This window comes from Pelobates fuscus, chromosome 13 (assembly GCF_036172605.1).
Source record: "Pelobates fuscus isolate aPelFus1 chromosome 13, aPelFus1.pri, whole genome shotgun sequence".
Classification (NCBI taxonomy): Eukaryota; Metazoa; Chordata; class Amphibia; order Anura; family Pelobatidae; genus Pelobates; species Pelobates fuscus.
The window spans coordinates 106,394,141-106,419,993 of record NC_086329.1 but is presented as its reverse complement, the minus strand read 5'-3'; the positions used below and the strand labels follow the sequence as shown (position 1 = coordinate 106,419,993).

The 25,853-nt window shown below is 43.5% G+C and overlaps 1 protein-coding gene across 1 annotated transcript in view; it reads right to left on the bottom strand.

Moving 5' to 3' along the window:
* The window catches only part of LOC134583545 (T-lymphocyte surface antigen Ly-9-like), a 210,367-nt gene that overhangs the window by 12,354 nt on the left and 172,160 nt on the right, over positions 1-25,853 (bottom strand). The window contains exons 4-7 of the mRNA XM_063440495.1: positions 8,144-8,473; positions 6,566-6,841; positions 5,843-5,950; positions 1,038-1,114 (exon numbers count right to left, since the gene is read on the bottom strand). Of these exons, the coding sequence (XP_063296565.1) occupies positions 1,038-1,114; positions 5,843-5,950; positions 6,566-6,841; positions 8,144-8,473 (791 nt within the window). The remainder of the gene's footprint in view (positions 1-1,037; positions 1,115-5,842; positions 5,951-6,565; positions 6,842-8,143; positions 8,474-25,853) is intronic.

Sequence of the window (25,853 nt, the reverse complement as noted above, 5' to 3'; positions counted from 1 at the left end):
GGAAAGAAAGTGGTCAGTCAGAAACTCCACATACTTTGCAGAGGTCATCGTTACACCTTCGGGGACCCTAAAGGGGCCGACCAGCTCTCTTCCCATGATTCCAGCCCAAAATATGACTCCACCACCGCCTTGCTGACGTCGCAGCCTTGTTGGAACTGGGTGGCCGTCCACCAACCATCCACTACTCCATCCATCTGGACCATCCAGGGTTGCACGGCACTCATCAGTGAACAGGACTGTTTGAAAATTAGTCTTCATGTATTTTTCTGCCCAATGCAGCTGTTTCTGCTTGTGAGCATTGGTTAGTGGTGGCCGAATAGAAGGTTTATGCACAGTTGCAAGACTCTGGAGGACTCTACACATTGATGTTCGTGGGACTTCAGAGGCACCAGCCGCTTCAAATATCTGTTTGCTGCTATGTAATGGTATTTTAGCAGCTGCTCTCTTGATCCGATGCATGGATCAGGCAGAAATCTTCCTCAATGTGCCTTTATCTGCACAAACCCATCTGTGCTCTGAATCAGCCACAAATCTCTTAATAGTGCCATGATCACGCTTAAGTTTTCGTGAAATATACTACTGTTTTCATACCTCGTCCAAGGCATTGAACTATTTCACTCTTTTCGGCAGCAGAGAGATCCTTTTTCTTCCCCGTATTGCATGAAAATGGTGCTCTGCTTAATAATGTGGAACACCCTCCTTTAGTAGTTTTTCCTTAAATTGGGCTCACCTGGCAATCTAATTATCACAGGTGTCCGAGATTGTTTTCAGTTATCAAAAGATCCCTGAGACACAATGCCATCCATGAGTTAAACTGAAAAACAAAATATTTAATCTTTGTGACACTTTATAGAATAGAATTTGCATAATAATTTGGAACAGGGTGTACGTCTGCCATGGCTGGTGGGATAATATGTCGTTTTGTGTGTACTTGCGCAGTGTTTTGGTGTTAAAAGACAACGCTCAGGAAGAGGATCTGATAGTTTGGTTTGGGATGTACAGAACTATATTAAAAAAACTATAAACATTGTCATCACCTGAACATTACTCTTCTCCTGACTGCGAAGATCTTCAACTTCATAGTAAGTTCTTCCTGTTTGAGCTGACACTTCCCCTGGGAAATTAACAATAAGAAATAAATGTATCAGTTACATTCTTACTAAAAAGGAATTCAGAGATTTGAATTGGATTGGTACTGAAAGATCGTCATGGGCACATTTCAGCTTGAACTGGCTCAGCTTGTCTTGTCCAACCCGCCACCGGGGGCCTTTACAGTGTCATTACTATTTCACGGTGTGATGAAGTTATAGACGTCTATGCTGCTTCTTGTACAGGTCATTGCAGACTGAATTGTGTGTCCGCAGGATGAGAGGAGGAAACTGGCCAGTTCACCCTGAACTCCACCAGTCGACTTTTAACCCAGGATCATTGCAGTCCACGTGGCATTTGCCTGTGTTGCAGTATGGCCTGTCCGGGCTTTAATCCACATGGAAATTGGAATCACCATGAGACGTAGGGATTTATTACATTTACACCCTATGTTACACCCTCTGTAAAAGAGTCTCTAATAGTATCCAATCAAAACCAGTACCTAGGAATCGGGGCCTGACTGCCATATCCCGAGTGAGCTCCGGCACTTATTCTGCTCTCTATACCCCCCACTGACAACTCTACATGCCCTTATGGTGCTCCCTGGTCGAATGGAGATGTCACTTAGTTTATCTGATGTCTCTGGGTGTTCACAATGAGACAGCTGGCTTGGACGCCTGGTGTGCCTGGACAGGTGGAAAAGCGGACATTCGGTTCTTGCCTAAATGGTGGGAATCCTGGGGGTTTCAGTCTTTGATAAAGCTATTCGACATATTTTACAGTCACTCACTATTTCATACTTAGAATTTCCTCTCAGATGCTCTGTTCACCACTTTGTCTCTTGTTTTCACTACTAGCACTGTGCTAGTTTTATCTTGACATGTAAAAAATGCTCTGTTTTTTATTTATATCATTTTTGCTGACTTTACAATGTCTGGTATGTTATTCTTGTTCTTGCTCATAAGTAATTTATTAAACAAAAAAAACGTAAAAAGGATTTTTTTTTTCCTTCTCAGTATTTTAATATCATGTTTATATATCCCTACATTTAACACTTATGTATTTGTAAAGTGTGAAAAATACAATTAACAGTAAACAGCTACACTTGCTTATCTTGTAACTTGGCACCTCCATCTTAGCTCCCTGTCAATCATTGTTATAAGCTCCGCCCTTTACACCTGGCAGGCAGTATAGAGAGAGCCACCTCCATCTTAGCTCCCTGTCAATCATTGTTATAAGCTCCGCCCTTTACACCTGGCAGGCAGTATAGAGAGAGCCACCTCCATCTTAGCTCCCTGTCAGTCATTGTTATAAGCTCCACCCTTTACACCTGGCAGTCAGTATAGAGAGAGCCACCTCCATCTTAGCTCCCTGTCAGTCATTGTTATAAGCTCCACCCTTTACACCTGGCAGTCAGTATAGAGAGAGCCACCTCCATCTTAGCTCCCTGTCAGTCATTGTTATAAGCTCCACCCTTTACACCTGGCAGTCAGTATAGAGAGAGCCACCTCCATCTTAGCTCCCTGTCAATCATTGTTACAAGCTACGCCCTTTACACCTGGCAGTCAGTATAGAGAGAGCCACCTCCATCTTAGCTCCCTGTCAGTCATTGTTATAAGCCCCGCCCTTTACACCTGGCAGTCAGTATAGAGAGAGCCACCTCCATCTTAGCTCCCTGTCAATCATTGTTATAAGCTCCGCCCTTTACACCTGGCAGTCAGTATAGAGAGAGCCACCTCCATCTTAGCTCCCTGTCAATCATTGTTATAAGCTCCGCCCTTTACACCTGGCAGTCAGTATAGAGAGAGCCACCTCCATCTTAGCTCCCTGTCAATCATTGTTATAAGCTCCGCCCTTTACACCTGGCAGTCAGTATAGAGAGAGCCACCTCCATCTTAGCTCCCTGTCAATCATTGTTATAAGCTCCGCCCTTTACACCTGGCAGTCAGTATAGAGAGAGCCACCTCCATCTTAGCTCCCTGTCAATCATTGTTATAAGCTCCGCCCTTTACACCTGGCAGTCAGTATAGAGAGAGCCACCTCCATCTTAGCTCCCTGTCAATCATTGTTATAAGCTCCGCCCTTTACACCTGGCAGTCAGTATAGAGAGAGCCACTTCCATCTTAGCTCCCTGTCAATCATTGTTATAAGCTCCGCCCTTTACACCTGGCACTCAGTATAGAGAGAGCCACCTCCATCTTAGCTCCCTGTCAATCATTGTTATAAGCTCCGCCCTTTACACCTGGCAGTCAGTATAGAGAGAGCCACCTCCATCTTAGCTCCCTGTCAATCATTGTTATAAGCTCAGCCCTTTACACCTGGCAGTCAGTATAGAGAGAGCAACCTCCATCTTAGCTCCCAGTCAGTCATTGTTATAAGCTCCGCCCTTTACACCTGGCAGTCAGTATAGAGAGAGCCACTTCCATCTTAGCTCCCTGTCAATCATTGTTATAAGCTCCGCCCTTTACACCTGGCAGTCAGTATAGAGAGAGCCACTTCCATCTTAGCTCCCTGTCAATCATTGTTATAAGCTCCGCCCTTTACACCTGGCACTCAGTATAGAGAGAGCCACCTCCATCTTAGCTCCCTGTCAATCATTGTTATAAGCTCCGCCCTTTTCACCTGGCAGTCAGTATAGAGAGAGCCACCTCCATCTTAGCTCCCTGTCAATCATTGTTATAAGCTCAGCCCTTTACACCTGGCAGTCAGCATAGAGAGAGCCACCTCCATCTTAGCTCCCTGTCAGTCATTGTTATAAGCTCTGCCCTTTACACCTGGCAGTCAGTATAGAGAGAGCCACCTCCATCTTAGCTCCCTGTCAGTCATTGTTATAAGCTCCGCCCTTTACACCAGGCAGTCAGTATAGAGAGCCGCCTCCATCTTAGCCCCCTGTCAATCATTGTTATAAGCTCCGCCCTTTACACCTGGCAGTCAGTATAGAGAGAGCCACCTCCATCTTAGCTCTCAGTCAGTCATTGTTATAAGCTCCGCCCTTTACACCTGGCAGTCAGTATAGAGAGAGCTACCTCCATCTTAGCTCCCTGTCAATCATTGTTATAAGCTCCGCCCTTTACACCTGGCAGTCAGTATAGAGAGAGCCACCTCCATCTTAGCTCCCTGTCAATCATTGTTATAAGCTCAGCCCTTTACACCTGGCAGTCAGTATAGAGAGAGCCACTTCCATCTTAGCTCCCTGTCAATCATTGTTATAAGCTCCGCCCTTTACACCTGGCAGGCAGTATAGAGAGAGCCACCTCCATCTTAGCTCCCTGTCAATCATTGTTATAAGCTCCGCCCTTTACACCTGGCAGGCAGTATAGAGAGAGCCACCTCCATCTTAGCTCCCTGTCAGTCATTGTTATAAGCTCCACCCTTTACACCTGGCAGTCAGTATAGAGAGAGCCACCTCCATCTTAGCTCCCTGTCAGTCATTGTTATAAGCTCCACCCTTTACACCTGGCAGTCAGTATAGAGAGAGCCACCTCCATCTTAGCTCCCTGTCAATCATTGTTACAAGCTACGCCCTTTACACCTGGCAGTCAGTATAGAGAGAGCCACCTCCATCTTAGCTCCCTGTCAGTCATTGTTATAAGCCCCGCCCTTTACACCTGGCAGTCAGTATAGAGAGAGCCACCTCCATCTTAGCTCCCTGTCAATCATTGTTATAAGCTCCGCCCTTTACACCTGGCAGTCAGTATAGAGAGAGCCACCTCCATCTTAGCTCCCTGTCAATCATTGTTATAAGCTCCGCCCTTTACACCTGGCAGTCAGTATAGAGAGAGCCACCTCCATCTTAGCTCCCTGTCAATCATTGTTATAAGCTCCGCCCTTTACACCTGGCAGTCAGTATAGAGAGAGCCACCTCCATCTTAGCTCCCTGTCAATCATTGTTATAAGCTCCGCCCTTTACACCTGGCAGTCAGTATAGAGAGAGCCACCTCCATCTTAGCTCCCTGTCAATCATTGTTATAAGCTCCGCCCTTTACACCTGGCAGTCAGTATAGAGAGAGCCACCTCCATCTTAGCTCCCTGTCAATCATTGTTATAAGCTCAGCCCTTTACACCTGGCAGTCAGTATAGAGAGAGCAACCTCCATCTTAGCTCCCAGTCAGTCATTGTTATAAGCTCCGCCCTTTACACCTGGCAGTCAGTATAGAGAGAGCCACTTCCATCTTAGCTCCCTGTCAATCATTGTTATAAGCTCCGCCCTTTAGACCTGGCAGTCAGTATAGAGAGAGCCACCTCCATCTTAGCTCCCTGTCAATCATTGTTATAAGCTCCGCCCTTTACACCTGGCAGTCAGTATAGAGAGAGCCACCTCCATCTTAGCTCCCTGTCAATCATTGTTATAAGCTCCGCCCTTTACACCTGGCAGTCAGTATAGAGAGAGCCACCTCCATCTTAGCTCCCTGTCAATCATTGTTATAAGCTCCGCCCTTTACACCTGGTAGTCAGCATAAAGAGAGGAGGATAAATTAAACATTGTTTATATTTACTCTCTTCATTTGCACTGTGTGCCCTGGCTGTGCCTTGTCTGAACTGGATTATAATCTTATTCATTTACTAATTCTTTAATTGAAATATAGAAAATGGAGCATCCCACAAAAAAAAGGTTAACACAAGTAATCGTTATTTTTCCATGTTTTTTTTAATTGTATAATTTCTAGAGGAGTGACCATTCCCCTTTAAGGTAAACCCCCCCCCGCCCCCCAGTAAGCAAGTTATTGGAATGAAATGATCATTGATCACTTACCTTCTTTTGTTGTCCTGTTCGTTACAACGACAAACCAAACAGCCAGCGGAAAGACAATGATCATTAGGGACAACATGATGTAATACTTATTGCGATTCTGACCAATATCTGAAAAGAGTAATGAATGGCAGTCACGCAATGTACTTTACTTTGTTCTTGGTACAAAGAAACAGAACTGTATGATGTGGTTTTAGATCAAATCTGAACTATCGAGTGTTAACAGCCGGAAAACATGTTTTATTCAAGAGGAACTGTCTTGTTGGATTCTATGAGTTGCTGCCAACTTCCCCCTAAATCTGCTTTCATTAAATGAACCAACAATTATTGTGCTATTATAAACCCCCGTCTCCGTCTGTCTGTTACCTGTTCTGCTTTCCTGGAATTGTTCAAAATGCAATTTAGGATCAAAACAAATGTTAATAAACAAGTCATTTGTCATTTATTTATTTTTTTTCTCACACCTGCAGAAGTTGACAAGAAATGTTGCGGTGTTTCTACACTAACATTTGTATCATTTTAATTTTTTTGTCACAGCTGACTAAAGCGTGTTTCTTATTCTAAATGTTAAAACCAGACTGAAATATTGCACGATAACAAACACAATCTAATCTGTAATACATTGTATCTTCCTATTTTTCAATAAACGTTACACATATTTTAAAAAAAAAATACAATAAAAATTACTCGATTGAGAAGAGATTAATACGGTCACCGGCAACTCACGTGTAATTGTGCAGTTCTGTGGTGGGAGTACAGATGCCATGTTTTGGGAAACCGGGTTTCGAACCAGACATTGGTACTCCATGCTCGACTCTGTAGGGGTCAGTGACAGCTCAATTCTGAATCCGTTTCCATAGCTCTCTCGCTCTTGGTCCCCGTATTTCCATACAAAGCTCAGCATTGACGCGCTTGACATCACAAAACAATATAGCGTGATATTGCACCTGTCAGCGTTGACATTTTCCAGTGTTATATTTATTTTTGGGGAAGGAACTGGCTCTGTTGAAAATCAAATATTTCACTAGAAATGGCAAATTGACTATAATGTCATCTGAATAACCCACGATGGGGTTGGTTAGACTTCTTGAGGTTGCACATAACACAAATTAAAAATAGACCTATAACCAAAAAGAAAATGAAAATAAAAACCTTAAAAAACGTAATATTAGACTAGTTAGCAAAGCATTAAAAACTTTCTCTATAAGGAATTTTAGTTTGGTTACAGTTGGGTTAGAATCAAACGCTCCAGGCCTATAAGTTGCTGCTTTGTCTAATGCAGAGTAAAACCCCTTTACATATCTGAAGCCCCTGCTCATATTTTAGGACGTTTCCCAACATTCATCTGGTCTCTTCATCAACAACTGCTCCCCATCTTTGTTTCTTGTTTGTTTGTTTGTTTGTTTTTTAGCAAAATACTTAATTTAGGCTAATTTTTTGTAACTGTCTAAAATATATTTAGTGAATGTTCTACTTTTGTTTTCTGACATCTAGTGAGGCTACAAAGTAATTATCTCCTTATGTTATACAGCAAGACCAATCAGTCCAGAAGGGGCATGGAGAGATGGGGTACAGTGCTCGTGCCACAGACCATGTTTATTATGATGAATTGGTTTAACTAAATTATGTCACATGTGATCTCATCAAAAAGTACAATTTGCAGTTCATTGTTTTTGTTCAATTCTAAGCAGTTTTGTTTGTTAAATTATATTGTGTTTGTATGATACAGGACTGAACGAGGATACTGCACATTATTATTATTATTTATAAAGCGCCAACACGTTCCGTAGCGCTGTACAATGGTTCAGGACAGTGATTGGGGGGAGTTTTCTGCATCACGTTGAGGTAGTGTGGAGCCGTCCTGAGCTTTGGGTTTCTAGTCTCTGAAGCTATTAAAATAAAGGAGTGTAAAAATAATATATACTAAAATAATTTTCCATGTATATATTTTATAGCTTTTTATCCATCGCAACCTAGGCATTACATTGTATTCTCTATAAATGTATCTATAATCTATACATTTGCTCTGATATATTTTTTACATATGTTATTGTATTTTCATTCTTTTAGTGTTAGCATTACATAATTCATATAAAATGAAGAAAGGGAGGAGTGGTTGGGGCAGTATCTGGCGTGGTTTCCTGTTTGCTATTTGTGACTGCCCTCCAGGCCTGTGCCTTTAGGTCTGTCGACCCTGCTTCCTGTGACATCGGGTCTCACCTTCAATTGCTATTTCCTATCTATAAATAAATACATTTTCTTTAAAGTCTGAAATGTTTCATTAAACAACAAACTCTTACTTACCGTACACAGTGAAATTAAACAAACTAGTTTCGGTAGTCCTATCTTGAAGAGTAACTAGCAATTCAAATATCCCGCTATCCTCGAACATCACAGACTTTATTTCCAATGTCATACCATCGTTATATAATTCAAAGCGCTCCCTGGGATCATTCGAGTTATCACAAGGATGCGTCTTATCATTTCTAAATTCACAGATTCTCCTTTTCCTTCTTCCACTGGGTGTAAAATACCAGAAGGAGTCTCTTACAGATTGAGTCACATTCAAATCGCTTGTCAAATTAATGGCTTGACTCAGAAGCCCGTTCAAATGGAGAGGGGTGCCTTGATCGCCTGGAATAAAAAAAAATACAAATAAAAATTCTTTACATTTTCAACCCAGTGTTTATGAATTATTCAAAAAGATTTGATCTTAAAAAGCAAAAAAAATGTCAGAAACACTTTAAATGTCTACATTAAAGGAAGTGTTTTTCTAAACATTATTTAAGGTTCATGTTTTTTAGCTGACATGAACTTCCTCCGTGCACAATAAATCATCATCATCAGCCAAGTCAAACAACCATCTCCTCTTTTGCTCGTGGGGGAGCACTGGAAATGTATTGTGAAGTTTTCAGACTTCCAATAATTGGTGGCAGCCATTTTCTAAAGCCTCTAATACAGTATTCTGTAACTAACACAGTCAGCGATGCTGTTGAGATTGTATCTGGTGGTGTGAAATTAAGTGGAATGGGCACCACTGACATAGCTAGGAAGCAGGCATACAGGGGATAAGGTATAATCAGTTTGGATAGGGTTAGGGAGCGGGGCCTATAGGGATATTAATAACAGACATTTTTGTATAGGGGCCATTTTAACTAATCCTGACTTACTTGCTGTTGTCCCACCCTCCCTCCCTTTTTTATGGGTTTTTGAGTGGGTTTGTCACTTTTGTTCTCAGCTAGTTTTGGCGGGGGATGTAGAAATATTGGTGGTAGGTAGGTTTTCAACCACGTGTGGGCGCTCAAGACCACCCCGATACTCCATTTAGAATGTTTATTTAGAATGTTCACACCTCGCTAATGAGGTGTGAAAACAGCAGACCACAAACGAACAAGTGGCGCGTGCTTCCCCTGGGTGGCCGCTGGTTCGTATCACCGAATGAGCGCTCTCTACGGTGGATACCTGCGTGGGCATATCCACTGGAGAGAGGGACGCTCGCCAGCCTGAAATCTCTGGGACTATGAGTCAGAGTCCTGCTGGCCGCATGGAAGTCCGTGACGACCAATGGGAGAGGGAGTGTCCATTAAAACTGGATTCGCACCATTCTCATTTTTGGTCGGCACAAGTGAGCGCTGATTGGTCGCTGCGGGGTGCAGGCGATCAATCAGAGAAGGAGCGCTCGTTCAAACAGGGTTTCGTGCCCTTTCTTCTGGCGAAACCCCTCTCCTATTTATAAATTATTAAAGCCGTGACATTTACCCACTTTTATTTAGTGTCCGTGTCTTTCTGGGAAAGGGGTAAGTTCAGATAATTTATGGCATATGCCAAGAGATGACTATGCACATGTCATGCACAATCACGGTTATTCAAAGTGTAAATGTTTGGGAATTCAAAGTAATTTTAAATTACTAAATATTTGAACTGTAAAGATTAAGTTTTTCAGTTTGACTTACTTGGTCTAAAATTAGAAATTCACTTTAAATTGAATTTAAAATGAGCAATTTGCATTTTAGTTAATAACCCTGTGTCAGTGTATTTCAAGTGGGTTTTTCCACAATTGTCTTGCTATATGTATGAATTCTATCTGCATGCATGCACTGCGCATGTGACAACCAACGTCACTATGCCCACACTATAACCTGCGCCACTGTCTGTGTCAGCAACACATCCTGAAAAAGACACTACGGGAAATAGGTTTCCCTGAGGGTAACCTATTTTAAATTGTATTACTTTCTGACTGAAGAAATTAAATAGTTTTAAAAAATCTCAGATATTGTGGTCCCAGATAGGGACCCTGATGCCTATTTTTTAAATTATTATTATTATTAGTAGTAGTAGTATTATTATATTATATTTCTGGCAACCTCACAGTGAAGCCCACAAACAGTGCAGTATGAATACATCATCAAACACAGACACGGCTGTTACATTGATGGTATGACCTCACTCATTGTCTATTCCTGCCGCCCTCCTGTCCTGATTTTATACTTCCCAGTGTTAGGGGTGAGAAATTCCCTGTTCTGATTGCCTGCCAGTTGGCATGCCCATAGCAGTTTATTTTTTAATGAGTAATCACCGAATGCCCACCATGGGCAGCATTCGCATCCCGAACTGGCCTGCACACCATCCTACCTGCTCCCAACGGAGCTATAGTCACTAATTTTCCCCTACCTGGGAGCTACGAGGATAGGCTTGTGGCTGCCCAGGAGAGCGCTCTCTACGGTGGATACCTGCATAGGCATATCCACCGGAGAGAGGGTGGATTCTAATGCAGTTCTTAGATGGCTGCCCCCACACTGATATATGCCACAACCTCAGGAGCTAAATACAGCTAAAATTACCATATCATGGTATAATAATAATATTGATAAAATAATAATGCAATGTCTAATTAATTTAAATAATATTTATCTGGGAATATCACTTTAAACTGATGTTAAAGGAGCTCTGTCTAAAATTATGCGCGCCAAAATTTGATATCTATATCCTGATAGGCGTGCAAACTATATAGCTGTTATATGATACGGATAATTATACATTTTCTAGAAGAGACCATTGTTCTCAGAAGGTCATAACTCCTGCTATAGATAAAACCAAGGCTTTGAAACAGATTATTTATGGTTGCGTGAGATGTGGATGTTAAACATTTCCCTAAAAGCAATGTGATCCGTCGGCATATGAAAGCCACATGACATTTACTGTTAATGGGAAGGTCGGTGTTATAAATGGATCAGATTAAGCATTTCCCCATAAATTATCCCATAAATTATCCCATAAATTATTATTTAATGGAAAAAAAATAAAAACAAGAGTCAATTAAGATTGCTCAGAACTAAAAAGATGTATTTGCTGAATTGATAAGCTCTGATAAACTGTGCTTTCATTTATTTATTTTTTTGTACAAGAAAAAAATAACAAGTAGTATTAACCCCTTAACCCCTTAAGGACACATGACATGTGTGACATGTCATGATTCCCTTTTATTCCAGAAGTTTGGTCCTTAAGGGGTTAAGGACCGGCCTGTTTTTGCGATGTTTGTACGTTAAGGACCAGAGCGGTTTTAACACTTTTGTGGTGTTTGTGTTTAGCTGTAATTTTCCTCTCTCTCATTTACGGTTCCCATACAAATTATATATTGTTTTTTTTCAGGACATGAAGGACTTTCTTTACATACCATTATTTGTATCATGTCATATAATTTACTTAAAAAAAAAAAAAAGAAAATATGGTGAAAAATTAAAAAACAAAAACACGTTTTTGGACTTTGACTTTGACGTTTTGACTTTGACTTATCTACAAAAGCTAATGAAAAAAACTGCTCAATAGATTCAAAATTTTGTCCAGATTTTAAAAACACCCAGTGTTTACGTGCTTTTTGCAAGTTATAGGGCTATAAGTTCAAGTAGGAAATTGCTGTTTCAATATATATATATATTTTTTAATGTATCAATAGTGGCATTGTAACACTATTAATTGTGATAAAATTTCTGAATCACACCCCACATGTACATATTTCTTTTAAAGTAGACAACCCAGGGTATTCAATATGGGGTATGTCCAGTCTTTTTTAGTAGCCACTTAGTCACAAACACTGGCCAAAGTTAGCATTTATATTTCATTGCGTGTTCAAAATGCAAGAAATGCTAACTTTGGCCAGTGTTTGTGACTAAATGGCTACCAAAAAAGGCTGAACATACCCCATTTGCAATACCTTGGGTTGTCTTCTTTTGCAAATGGTATGCCATCATGGGGGTAATTCCTGGGCTACCATACGCTCTCAAAGCCAACATAACCAATCTGACAAATTTCAATATAAAAAGTAAAAGTAAAATATTATATTTGACCCTGTAACTTTCAAAAACACTAAAACCTCTACATGTGGGGTACTGTTATACTCAGAAGAATTCGCTGAACACAAATATTAGTGTATCAGAACAGTAAAACGTATCACAGCAATAATATCATCAGTGAAAGTGTCATTTGTATTTGAAACATGTAAAAAAACGTCACTTTCACTGACAATATCATCGCTGTGATAGGTTTTACTGTTTTGAAAGACTAATATTTGTGTTCAGTGAAGTCTCCCGAGTAAAAAAGTACCCCCCATGTACAGGTTTTAGGGCGTCATAGAAAGTTACAGGGTTAAACACAGTGCTAGCAAATTAAATTCTCTGGACTTTCAGCCTGGGTTGTCAGGCATGTCCCTCAAATTGCAATCATTAAAATCACTTAATTAGGTAAAAATATTACATAAATATGCACGTAGAATTTAAATATATATACATATTTATATATTTGAAGTCTACGTGTATATTTATGAAATTATTTATGTAATTATGTATATGGACATATGTATATTTCGTATTATTTTTATTTATTTATATATATATATATATATATCATTTCATTATAAGTGTATTTTGATATAAATATATATATATTAATATCAAAATAATGTTAGAATAAAATTATATATATAGAAAAATTAATTATTAAAAATTATTTTTCATTTTTTTCATTTATTTTTATTTACTTATTAGTTATATTTTATAATATATATATATATATATATTTATATATATATATATATATATACACGTGTGTAATTTAATTATACATATATTTTTATAATAATATATGTATATATAAATATAAAAATACGCTTAGTATGACATTATATATATATGATATATAAACATACCGTATATATCGGCGTATAATACGCACTTTTTCTCCCTGAAAATAGGGGGAAAATGATGGGTGCGTGTTATACGCCAATATACCATATTTACTTACCTGTCTTGAAGCGTGGGCCGGTGTTCAGCGCGCACTGCGGTACTTGGACTTCAATTTCAGGTTCCGGTTTCCGGCGGGACTGAAAGGAAGTGTGCACACTTCCTTTCAGTCCCGCCGGAAACCGAAACCTGAAATTGAAGTTCCAGTACCGCGGTGCGTGCTGTGAAGCCTGCCCACGCTTCAAGACAGGTAAGTTATTATGGGACAAGGGGAGGGAAAGTGCACTAGGGGACACTATGGGAGGGGCTGGAGAATACTATGGGAGGGGCTGGAGAATACTATGGGGGGGGGGGAATACTATGGGATGAGGGGGGGAACACTATGGGAGGGGGTGGAGAATACTATGGGAGGGGGTGGAGAATACTATAGGATGAGGGGGGGAACACTATGGGAGGGGGTGGAGAACACTATGGGAGGGGGTGGAGAATACTATGGGAGGGGGTGGAGAATACTATGGAAAGGGGGGGGAACACTATGGGATGAGGGGGGGAATACTATGGGAGGGGGGGAAATTTCCTGGAATTTCCTTCTTAAAATGAGGTGCGTGTTATACGCCGATAAATACGGTATATTATATATAGATATAATACATGTGTATATATATCTTATATATATATAAATATATATATATATATATATTTTTTAACTGATTGTTTTTTTTAACGTTATTTCATGATTTTACACTTGCAGGGAGACTGCCTGTCAGCACAGACAGTCCCCCTGCAGGCAGACACACAGGCACCTATTGCGGTCATGGGATTGAGCGATCACGTGGCCGCGGGGAGACTGCCCGGGCAGACAGGCAGTCCCCATGGAATGGGAGGAGCGCTGATCGCCGCCGGGGGACCGACGGCAATCAGGTAAGTACCCCCAGACCGTTATGACTGTTCAGGACCGTCATCGGTCCTCAAGGGGATGTTTCCGATGACGGTCCTGAACCATCATCGGTTGTCAAGGGGTTAAAAAAATATGAAATAAAAAAATGATACTATAAAATTAAACACATGCAGCAGGCAGGGCCGGACTGGCCCACCGGGATACCGGAAAATTTCCCGGTGGGCCGCATTAAGCTGGGGCTGGGCTGACAGCCCTGATGATCATTATAATAAATCCTCCCCTCGGACTGTGCCAGCCTGTCAGTCCGAGGGGAGGGAGGAGCTGGGGGCTGGTGTGGCTGCCAGCGGCCGCAGGCAGACCTGTCAGTCTCCCTGCACAGTCTGAAACCATTTCGGCCGCATGCCCCGCCCCCAAACGGAAGCTCCACCTCCTGCCCACAAGCTCCGCCCCCACACATGGTGCTGGAAAGCTGCCCACTGGACCAACAGGAAACTAAAGGTATTTACTTTTTTACTGCCCCCCTTCCCATACTACAGCCCCCCTACCCACCTCACAGCCCCCCTACCCACCTCACAGCCCCCCTACCCACATCACAGCCCCCTTACCCACTATACAGCCCCACTACCCACCTCACAGCCCCCCTACTCACTATACAGCCCCCTACCCACCTCACAGCCCCCTACCCACCTCAGAGCCCTCCTACCCACTATACAGCCCCCTACTCACTATACAACCCCCCTACCCACCTCACAGCCCCGCTACCCATTATACAACCCCCTACTCACTATACAGCTCCCATCCACCTCACAGCCCCCCTACCCAGTATACAGCCCCCTACCCACCTCACAGCCCCCCTACCCACTATACAGTCCCCTACTCACTATACAGCCCCCTATCCACCTCACAGCCCCCCTACCCACTATACAGCCCCCTACCCACCTCACAGTCCCCTACTCACTATACGGCCCCCCTACCCACTATACGGTCCCCCTACCCACTATACGGCCCCCTACCCACTATACAGCCTCCATACCCACTATACAGCCCCCCTACCCACCTCACAGCCCCCCTACCCACCTCACAGCCACCCTACCCACCCCACAGCCCCTACTCATTATACAGCCCCACTACCCACTATACGGCCCCCCTACCTACAAATGATATGGCCTCCATACCCACCTCACAGCCCCCCTACAGCCCCCCTACCCACCTCACAGCCCCTCTACCCACTATACAGCCCCCTACCCACCTCACAGCCCCCCTACCCACCTCACAGCCCCCCTACCCACTATACAGCACCCTACTCACTATACAGCCCCCTACCCACTATACGGCCTCCCCTACCCACTATACAGCCCCCCTACCCACCTCACAGCACCCTACCCACTATACAGCCCCCCTACCCTCTATACAGCACCCCTACCTACCTCACAGTCCCCCTACCCACCATACAGCCCCTCTACCCACTCACAGTTCCCCTACCCACCTCACAGTCCCCCCACCCAGCTTACAGGACACCTACCCACCTCACAGTCCCCCTACCCACCTCACAGTCCCCCTACCCACCTCACAGTCCTCCCACCCAGCTTATAGGACACCTACCCACCTCACAGTCCCCCCATCCACCTCACAGTCCCCTATCCTCACCATATTATATATATATATATACACACACCAATAATATGTAAGGCATATATGTATATGTATGCATGTCTTGCCACTCCAGATGATTGAGTAATATACTGTCAGGGTACCTGTTGTCTCTTCCTCGGAGGAGGTGAGACACTTAGACGTCCGTCTTCTCAGGGGGGCTGACTCACCCGATCCTCGCAGTCCTCCCGGCCGTTTACACGCCGGCCGCGATTGATCCGCCTCCTTTTATGACGCGGCGCTCAGTAGCCGACGTCATGACGACAATCCGTTCCGACCTGTCAATCAAGTCCCGAGCAACGAATCAGGACTCGTCGGGGGCGGGAATATCAATTAAAGAGCCAGGGTATAAAATAGGGTTTTGTGTAATGGTTCATTGCCCTGTCGTGGTTCTAGCTAGTCTGGTCACTCAGTGCTCTTATTACTATTTGTCCTTTTGGTTCTGACTCGGCTTGTATTTTTCTACCCTGCTTACCTCTCTTATTCTTTGGACTCGGCTTGTCTCTCGCTTACCTGCTCTCTCGTTCCCTCGACCTCGGCTTGTCTCTGACCATTCTTTGCTTACTCCTTACGTTAGTCCGGCCATTCTAAGGTCCGGTATACGTACCTAGCTCCCGTTTGTATTCTGAGTGTTGGATCCCTGTCCCGATCCTGACATTACGACAGGGCCAATGGATCCTGCAGGTACAAACGTTCAGGTCGGTTCTCCTGACTCTAGATTTGAGGCCATGGACCATAGAATGGACCAAATGGCTCTAGCGCTGCAAGCATTGCTATCCCGTTCTAGTAATCAATCAGAGGAGATGCGTACTACATCCATCTCTCCTGTAAGTACAGGCCTAGAGGTAGCCACAGTGGGTGCCTCTTCCCGTATTTCTCCTCCTTTACGCTATGGCGGCTCTCCGGATACTTGTCGAGGTTTTTTAAACCAGATAGGTATCCATTTCGAGTTACAACCCCGCTCCTATCCTACAGATAGGGCGAAGGTTGGATTCATAATCACACTACTCATTGACAAAGCTCTGAGATGGGCTAACCCTCTGTGGGAAAATGATAACCCGTTAGTCTATAACTATAATGCCTTTGTCGCTGCTTTTAGAAGGACTTTTGACCCTCCAGGAAGAAAGGCCAATGCAGCTAGACTACTGTTACGTCTTAGACAGCATAACCGAACCCTTGTGGACTATGCGTTAGAGTTCAGATCCTTGGCAGCAGAAGTCAAGTGGAATGAACAGGCTTATATGGACGTATTTCTGAACGGATTATCAGACGAAATTCTAGATGAGGTTGCCACAAGAGAACTTCCTGAAAATTTGGAAGATTTAATTTCATTTATTTCTCGAATAGATGAACGCTTAAGACAGAGGCAGAACACTCGAGATAGAACCCGTAGACCTTCCTTTAGACTAGCTCCCTCATTTCAGAGTCCTGAATCTACAACTTTAGCTCTCCCAGAACCTATGCAGATAGGTAACACACGTCTCTCAGAAGATGAAAGACAGTACAGGAGAAGGGAGGGGTTGTGTATGTATTGTGGAGTAAGAGGTCACCTACGCCTAAACTGCCCTAACCGTCCGGGAAACGCTCGCACCTAAGTTTCTCAAGAGGACAGGCCTTGGGTGTTTCTATCTTGTCCTCTATATATGATTATAAAGATCAAAGGCTTCTGTTACCTGTTTCTTTAGCTTGGGAGAAGGGAGTACTCAATGCTATGGCATTGATAGATTCCGGAGCAGCTGAAAGCTTTATTGACCAAGCCTTTGTCACTAACCACTCTATCCCATCCCAGCTAAGGGACACACCCTTGGACGTTGAGGCCATAGATGGTAGACAATTATCAGAACCTGTTATTTTTCGTGAAACCAAACCAGTTAAGTTAACCATTGGTATTTTACACGAGGAAGGAATATCCCTCATGCTTATTTCATCTCCTTCAGTTCCAATAGTCTTGGGGTATCCCTGGCTTAAAAAGCATAACCCTATTATTGATTGGGAACTGGGTGAGATAGTCTCCTGGGGTCAGGGTTGCCAGAGAGGATGCTTACAGAAAATCTCACCGGTTTGCGTAGTTGACGCACCGATTAATTCTACCCAATCTACAGATTTACAAATATCGTCTCAGTACCTGGATCTAAAGGCAGTCTTTGACAAAAAGAATGCTGATACTTTACCTCCACATAGGTCCTTTGACTGTAAGATCAGACTCCTGCCTGGTACTATGCCCCCGAGGGGTACGGTATATCCTTTATCCACTAAGGAGAACTTAGTCCTAGAGGAGTATATTCGTGAGAACCTAGACAAGGGATTCATTAGGAGATCCTCCTCTCCTGCCGGGGCCGGGTTCTTTTTTGTGAATAAGAAAGACGGCACTCTACGGCCTTGCATTGATTATCGGGGCTTGAATAAAATAACTATTAGAAATGCCTATCCGATTCCCTTGATTACTGAGCTCTTTGATCGTCTAAAAAGCTCCAAGATTTTTACCAAGTTAGATCTGAGGGGGGCTTATAACTTGGTGAGAATTCAGCAGGGAGACGAATGGAAAACAGCTTTCAATACCCGTTATGGTCACTATGAGTACACGGTAATGCCCTTTGGGCTTTGTAATGCACCTGCAGTATTCCAGGACCTGATTAATGAGGTTCATAGGGAATTTCAACATGATTGCGTTATTGTATATCTGGATGATATACTAATACACTCTAGAGAGATTAAGACTCACCACAGACAAGTCAGAAGGGTATTGCGCAAACTTCTACAACATGGATTGTACTGCAAATTGGAGAAATGTAGCTTTGACCAATCTCAGATAAACTTTCTTGGGTACGTTATTTCTGGAGACGGATTTAAGATGGACCCGGTTAAACTCCAATCTATTTTAGATTGCCCATTACCCAGGGGACTCAAGGCCATTCAGAGGTTTATTGGATTCTCCAATTATTATAGGCGCTTCATTAAAGGGTACTCTTCTATTATTGCTCCTATTACCAATATGACTAGACAGGGTGCTGATACCAAGACTTGGTCTACTGAAGCTCTCGTTGCTTTCAGAACACTCAAGGAAAATTTTGCATCAGCACCAATTTTAGTTCACCCTGACACATCTTTGCCTTTTCTGCTCGAGGTAGACGCCTCGGAGACAGGTATAGGCGCTATCTTGTCCCAAAGCCTAGGTTTGGATAAACCGTTACATCCATGTGTTTTTTTTTCCAAGAAATTATCTGGGCCTGAAAGCAGATATGACATTGGTGACAGGGAACTATTAGCGGTTATTATGGCTTTAAAGGAATGGAGACATTTGTTGGAAGGGACCTTGCACCCTGTTACTATTTTGACGGATCACAAGAACTTGTCCTATATTGGGGAGGCCAAGCGCTTGTCCGCCAGGCAAGCTCGTTGGTCCTTGTTCCTCACTCATTTCAATTACGTGCTCACTTATAGACCTGGTTCTAAGAACTCTAAGGCCGATGCTTTGTCCCGCCAACATGAACCTTATACTATATCTGATGCGGTTTTGTCTTCTGTAGTTCCCAAGTCTAATATTATCGCCAACACGAGTGTCAGGATACACTCCCCGTTGCTTGCCGAGATCATGAAGGTACAACATCTGGCTCCTAGACAGGTTCATGGGGCTCGGTACTTCGTTCCCCCTGAACTCCAACTGGAACTGCTGCATTGCTTTCATAACAGTAAAGTGGCTGGGCACCCTGGCATACGCAAAACGTGTTCCTTGATTTCTAAAGATTTCTGGTGGCCTTCATTACGTAAGGATATTAGGGATTTCGTCGGGGCATGTGATGTCTGTATGAAGACCAAGCAACCTCATACGCTCCCATGTGGGCTTTTGCACCCCTTGGAAATTCCCAAGAAACCATGGTCCTGTTTGGCTATGGACTTCATTGTCGATTTGCCTGTTTCTAAAAAGCAGACTGTTATTCTCACGGTGATTGACAGGTTTACTAAAATGGCTCATTTCGTGCCCTTACCTAAACTGCCATCTTCTCCCGAATTGGCTGAGATATTCGCGAAAGAGATTTTTCGTTTACATGGTATACCCTCTGAAATTGTTTCTGATAGAGGTTCCCAATTTGTTTCCCGTTTTTGGAAATCCTTCTGTTCTCAATTGGGCATCAAATTGAATTTCTCTTCTGCCTATCATCCCCAGTCCAACGGAGCTGCCGAACGCACCAACCAAAAGGTTGAACAATATTTGCGTTGTTTTGTTTCCGAACACCAGGACGATTGGGTCGGTCTGATTCCTTGGGCGGAGTTTGCACACAACAATCTCGTTTGCGATTCTACTCGTTCTAGCCCCTTTTTCATGAATTATGGCTTTCATCCTTCCATTCTTCCGTCGGTTTCCCCTTCCCAAGGGGTACCGTCGGTTGATGTTCATGTTGCCAATCTGAGGAAGTTGTGGGATCAGACTCGACAAATTCTTCTTCATAATTCCACGGTGTTCAAACGACACGCAGACAAACGTAGACGGGCGGCTCCGGTTTTTGCTCCGGGTGATAGGGTGTGGTTGAGTACCAGAAACATTCGCTTGAAGGTTCCTTCCATGAAATTTGCTCCTCGTTACATAGGTCCTTACAAGGTTCTGACTCGAATTAACCCAGTTGCGTATCGCCTTGCCCTTCCACCTGCCCTGCGCATCCCTAACTCTTTTCATGTTTCCTTGTTGAAGCCTTTGGTTTGTAACAGATTTTCCTCCGCTGTGTCCTCCCCTCGTTCTGTTCAGGTTGAGGGTCGGGAGGAGTATGAAATCAGATCCATTCTCGATTCTCGTGTTTCTCGGGGGAGGTTGCAATATCTTGTTGACTGGATAGGGTATGGTCCTGATGAAAGGTCTTGGGTGGCTCATGAAGATGTACATGCTCCTCGCCTCCTCCGGGCATTTCATGCTCGTTTTCCGTCTCGTCCCGGCTCCTTCCGCCCGGTGGGCGTTTCTGAGAGGGGGGGTACTGTCAGGGTACCTGTTGTCTCTTCCTCGGAGGAGGTGAGACACTTAGACGTCCGTCCTCTCAGGGGGGCTGACTCACCCGATCCTCGCAGTCCTCCCGGACGTTTACACGCCGGCCGCGATTGATCCGCCTCCTTTTATGACGCGGCGCTCAGTAGCCGACGTCATGACGACAATCCGTTCCGACCTGTCAATCAAGTCCCGAGCAACGAATCAGGACTCGTCGGGGGCAGGAATATCAATTAAAGAGCCAGGGTATAAAATAGGGTTTTGTGTAATGGTTCATTGCCCTGTCGTGGTTCTAGCTAGTCTGGTCACTCAGTGCTCTTATTACTATTTGTCCTTTTGGTTCTGACTCGGCTTGTATTTTTCTACCCTGCTTACCTCTCTTATCCTTTTGACTCGGCTTGTCTCTCGCTTACCTGCTCTCTCGTTCCCTCGACCTCGGCTTCTCTCTGACCATTCTTTGCTTACTCCTTACGTTAGTCCGGCCATTCTAAGGTCCGGTATACGTACCTAGCTCCTGTTTGTATTCTGCGTGTTGGATCCCTGTCCCGATCCTGACATATACACACATAAAATATATATATATATATATATATATAATTACTCAATCATCTCGGGTGGCAACACATAGCCATACGTATTACATGTGACAATACATGGCGTAGTTACTTATGGGGCTGGCATTGATTTTTTTCCAGGGCTCCTTTGTATCCCCAGTCCGGCCCTGGCAGCAGGTGACGAAACACGAGCTGTGAGCTGTCTTAATTTTTGGATTGATTCTCCTATTACCGGGTACAAATGATGCAAGTGATTTCTTAAAGAGATAAAGGCTTTTTCCAATCCTTTAATTATTATTTTGTTATATGCTTGTTTTCTGCATGCCTACGTTGAGAGTGTAGCGGAGCTCCAATGACTAGCATAAATATCTCCGCTGTATAATACCTGTAGCTTAAGAAGCAGTAAAATATCCAAGACAAATCACCCCAGTAACTGGACGAGACACAGTTCTGGAAGTCAACTGAAGTTTATTTTGTCACACATGGTTTCTTAGGCACAGACCCCTACATGGGGTCTCCAACACAATACAACAGGGGTTTCAATCCCAAGATCCTGATGGGAGACTAAAGATGGACAAAGCAGCTAGATTAAACTGTTCTGGCAGTATCCCTGGGACAACGCTATGCTAGGACAGGAAAAGGAAAGGGGAGAGGCACAGACAAGCAATAAATAGCCCTGACCTGAAAACAATACGCAGGCAAGCATCTGGTCATGGTACTCGGCAACAGCGTTCCGTCACACACAGATTCGCACAAAACACGCGGTTTTGAAGCTTGACAAGGCGTGAAAGAATTGTTCTTCTGAAAGAGTGGAGTGTAGACCTGTCCACTGCCCTCTTGGCTCCATCTTTAATATAGACCAGGGGTAGGCAACCTTTTAGCAGCACTGTGCCGATATAGGATTGTGATGTCCCGTAGCGTGCCGGTCCTATTTTTTAAAATTGAGGTCTGTATGCTGCAGTATTTTGCTTTTGTTATTTATACTGTAATTGCTTTGTATATTTGTATTTGTGCGGATATGAGCTATTATATTGTATATGTTCAGGAGTAGTTTGTGGTATCGTGTATGATACATATGAATGTGGGCTGTGTATTGGGGCTGCTTGTGGAATTGTGTGTGTGGATGGATGTGTCACATTGTGTGTTTGGTAGTGTGTGTATGTGTGGTTTATTGCATGTGAGAGGCTGCATGTGGGGTTGTGTGCATGTATGTGGATTGTTAGCGGGTTACGTTTGTGCGGATTGTGTGTGGGCTGTTCGTATTATTTTTTATATGAGGGGAGGGTTATTGTGCATTTCTGTGTATATCTAGCAGTGTGGGTGGCTTCCCTAGGTTCCAGTGGAGACCAGGCTGGCCAGGTACAGGTGAAGGGCAGGAGCTGCAATATCCGCTGTGGGCTGCTCTACCACAGTGTGGATTTCTATTCACAAGTGCTGGGAGGAAGGGACCTGAGTTCACTTACTCTATGTGCTGCAATTCATTAATTGAGGATTGTCCTTTTCATATTAGCAGATATCTGAAGTTTCCTGGGACTCCTGATAGGCCAGAGCCTGCTTGGCTCTAGCAGCCTTGAGTGCCGTGGAAAGACACCTTGAGTGCCGTGCATGGCACTAGTGCCGTAGGTTGCCTACCCCTGATATAGACCTTTACATTTTTTAATGAAATGTTATTCTTTAGGCAAATTAAAAAATCAAAACACTTAATTTGAGTTTTCTGTGTACAAATAACTACATAATTTGATTTGATAAAAATGTCTGTGTTTTCACTATTACGACTCACAGGGAATCAACTGGCAAATAAGCGTACATGAGGAATATTCAAGATGGCAGCAGAGTTAAATGGGTTTATAAGCACACTCACCAGTTATTTTTTACTGTGAACCTCGGTGATATACTCACACATACTGTACATCAATGTGTTTTTTCGCTCTGTGATAAACTCATACACACTGCACATTACTGTGAGTTTTATTGCTGTGGAGCTCTGTGATACACTCATTCACACTGCATGTTACTGTGAGTTTTATTGCTGAGGAGCTGTGATACACTCATACACACTGCATATTACCGTGAGTTTTATTGCTGTGGAGCTCTGTGATACACTCATTCACACTGCATATTACTGTGAGTTGTATTGCTGAGGAGCTGTGATACACTCATACACACTGCATATTACCGTGAGTTTTATTGCTGTGGAGCTCTGTGATACACTCATTCACACTGCACATTACTGTGAGTTTTATTGCTGAGGAGCTCTGTGATGCACTCATACACACTGCATATTACCGTGAGTTTTATTGCTGTGGAGCTCTGTGATACACTCATACACACTGCACATTACTGTGAGTTTTATTGCTGTGGAGCTCTGTGATACACTCATACACACTGCACATTACTGTGAGTTTTATTGCTGAGGAGCTCTGTGATACACTCATACACACTGCACATTACTGTGAGTTTTACTGCTCTGGAGCTCTGTGATGCACTCATACACACTACACATTAGTGTGAGTTTTACTGCTCTGGAGCTCTGTGATGCACTCATACACACTGTATGTTACTGTGAGTTTTATTGCCATGGAGCTCTGTGATACACTCAGTCAGATATATTTGGAGCGGTGTATTTCCTGCAAATCTGCTCTGGAAAGACTCATAAACAGGAATGTAAAAACAGGATGCCCCGTAATCTGTTAATGTTCCATGTATTGTACATAATCACATGTGGGTCACTGTGTGCATCGTCACACAGTTTAAATCCAGAAATAGAAAGATATACTGAACTTGGAAAGTTTAGTTCCAGTTAAATCTGTTTAGAATTCCCCTGTCTGCACTGACTAATGAGGAACGTCTCTGTTAATGCTTAGTTGAGATGTTAAGGAAAGCCCTTAGTTTCATTTTTCAAAAAAAGCACCGTGTTACCCCAATATCATGTGACTGTTAAACCAAAGCAGATGATATAACACCATGTGCCGTTACAGAGAGAACCTTGGCTGTCGTGTATTAGACTGATCCTGCCCTAAAGGACAGTCAGGCTCTAAATTCTGGCATACTCTCTGTACACACACAAGATTCAGAAACCTCAGATGCCCCTTTTGGCCTCATCAGTGTTCTCATATTGTCTATTTTTGCTTCAGTGCATTTGCTGAAGGTCTTCCTACGTTAAACAAGTAATCCAGGCATGGACCCTATGCTCACTTTACCTACGAAAGTGTTAAGCTACACGTCACTGACGAGGCCAAAAGAAGACAGAAAAAATAATTGGGGTTGCTCTATCTTTCATACAGAGGGAATTTTCTGGCATTTTAGATCTGGACTGCCCTCATGGGTGGGCTTCGTCTGATAAATATATGGTATAGGTCAGGCTTCCCCAAACTCCGGCCCTCCAGATGTTGCTGAACTACAACTCCCATGATTCTATGAATGAAATAGATAGGCTGACATGGGCGCAGATGGGAAAAATGGATTAAAAAACGAGAAGAATTTGTTTTTGTCAACCGAAAAAAAAGACACCCTCCGGAGAAAAATATAAACCGCCCACGTTGAAAGCCCTAACATCCGATATCCTATGGAAGAAAACCAGACATAGTAGCAAAGTGAGCTTTGCCGACAGTTGACGCAAAGATAGCAATGCATTGTCTGGCCAATTCTGAAGGAAATTCAAAACCAACTCGACATCCCAGAAACTGGGACCAGGGGGATGATACAAACACAACCCTCTCATGAGGCGGCAAACCGATGGATCCTGTCCAACCGGGCATTCTTGGATGGGAACGTGGGCTGCCGTTATCGTCGACCTCGTAACGTTAACCAAACAGTAAGACCAACCCGATGAAAAAATACAAGAGAGTTAATTCAATACGACGAAGACTGGGGCTGTAAAGGGATCGGAATCCCTCTCCATGCACCAGCTAGACCATTTGTTCCAGGCTGCCAGGTAGCATTGTCTAGTGACTGGAGCCCACAAATCCCATAGGAGGTCCTTAGTTTTCTGGCATAGTCCATCGACATCCTAAGATCCCCTGAAATGGTCCAGGCCATGCGATGGAGCTGGTCTTGCAGAGTGCGTCTCCCCTTGCGGGTTGGATATGAGGAACGGGAAGTCTGGTAGCATCAGTATGATCGTATTAGAGTTCCAATAGGTCCGGGAACCAAGCCTGGCTCGGCCAGAACGGAGTGATCAGCAGGAGTGATGTTTGGTGTGTCTGCATCTAGTGCAGTACCCTCGTCCGGGAGCCAGCTGAAGAATCTGGGAAGCTGATGATTCGTCCGGGAAGTAAAGAGGTCTATCCGAAGAGGACCCCTGTGCAGTGCCAAAGTCTTGAAGACCTCTACATTAAGTCACCAATTCTGTTGTCCCTCCAGTGGTGGGAGTACCAATACGCAGTGAGGTTGGAGGTCCATGAAAGGTATTTCGCTCTTAATGTGATGAATTGAATTGGCAAAAAGTGTAAATGTCATCCCCAAAAGTTATGATGGCAGAACAGGACCGGAAAATCCGGACTGTCCCACAAAAATCAGAGCAGTTGAGATTCCTGTTATAATCTCTGTTTTTGGCTTATATACATGAAGCAATGCATGGCATAGGAAAGGCCTGAGACACCTCAAGGAAATTCAGGGGAATGACATGTTTAAGAAAGAAGTACAATGTTTAAGTATGTGTTTCCATACAAAAGGCATTAGTGAGTAGGTTTTTGATTTTGCTGCT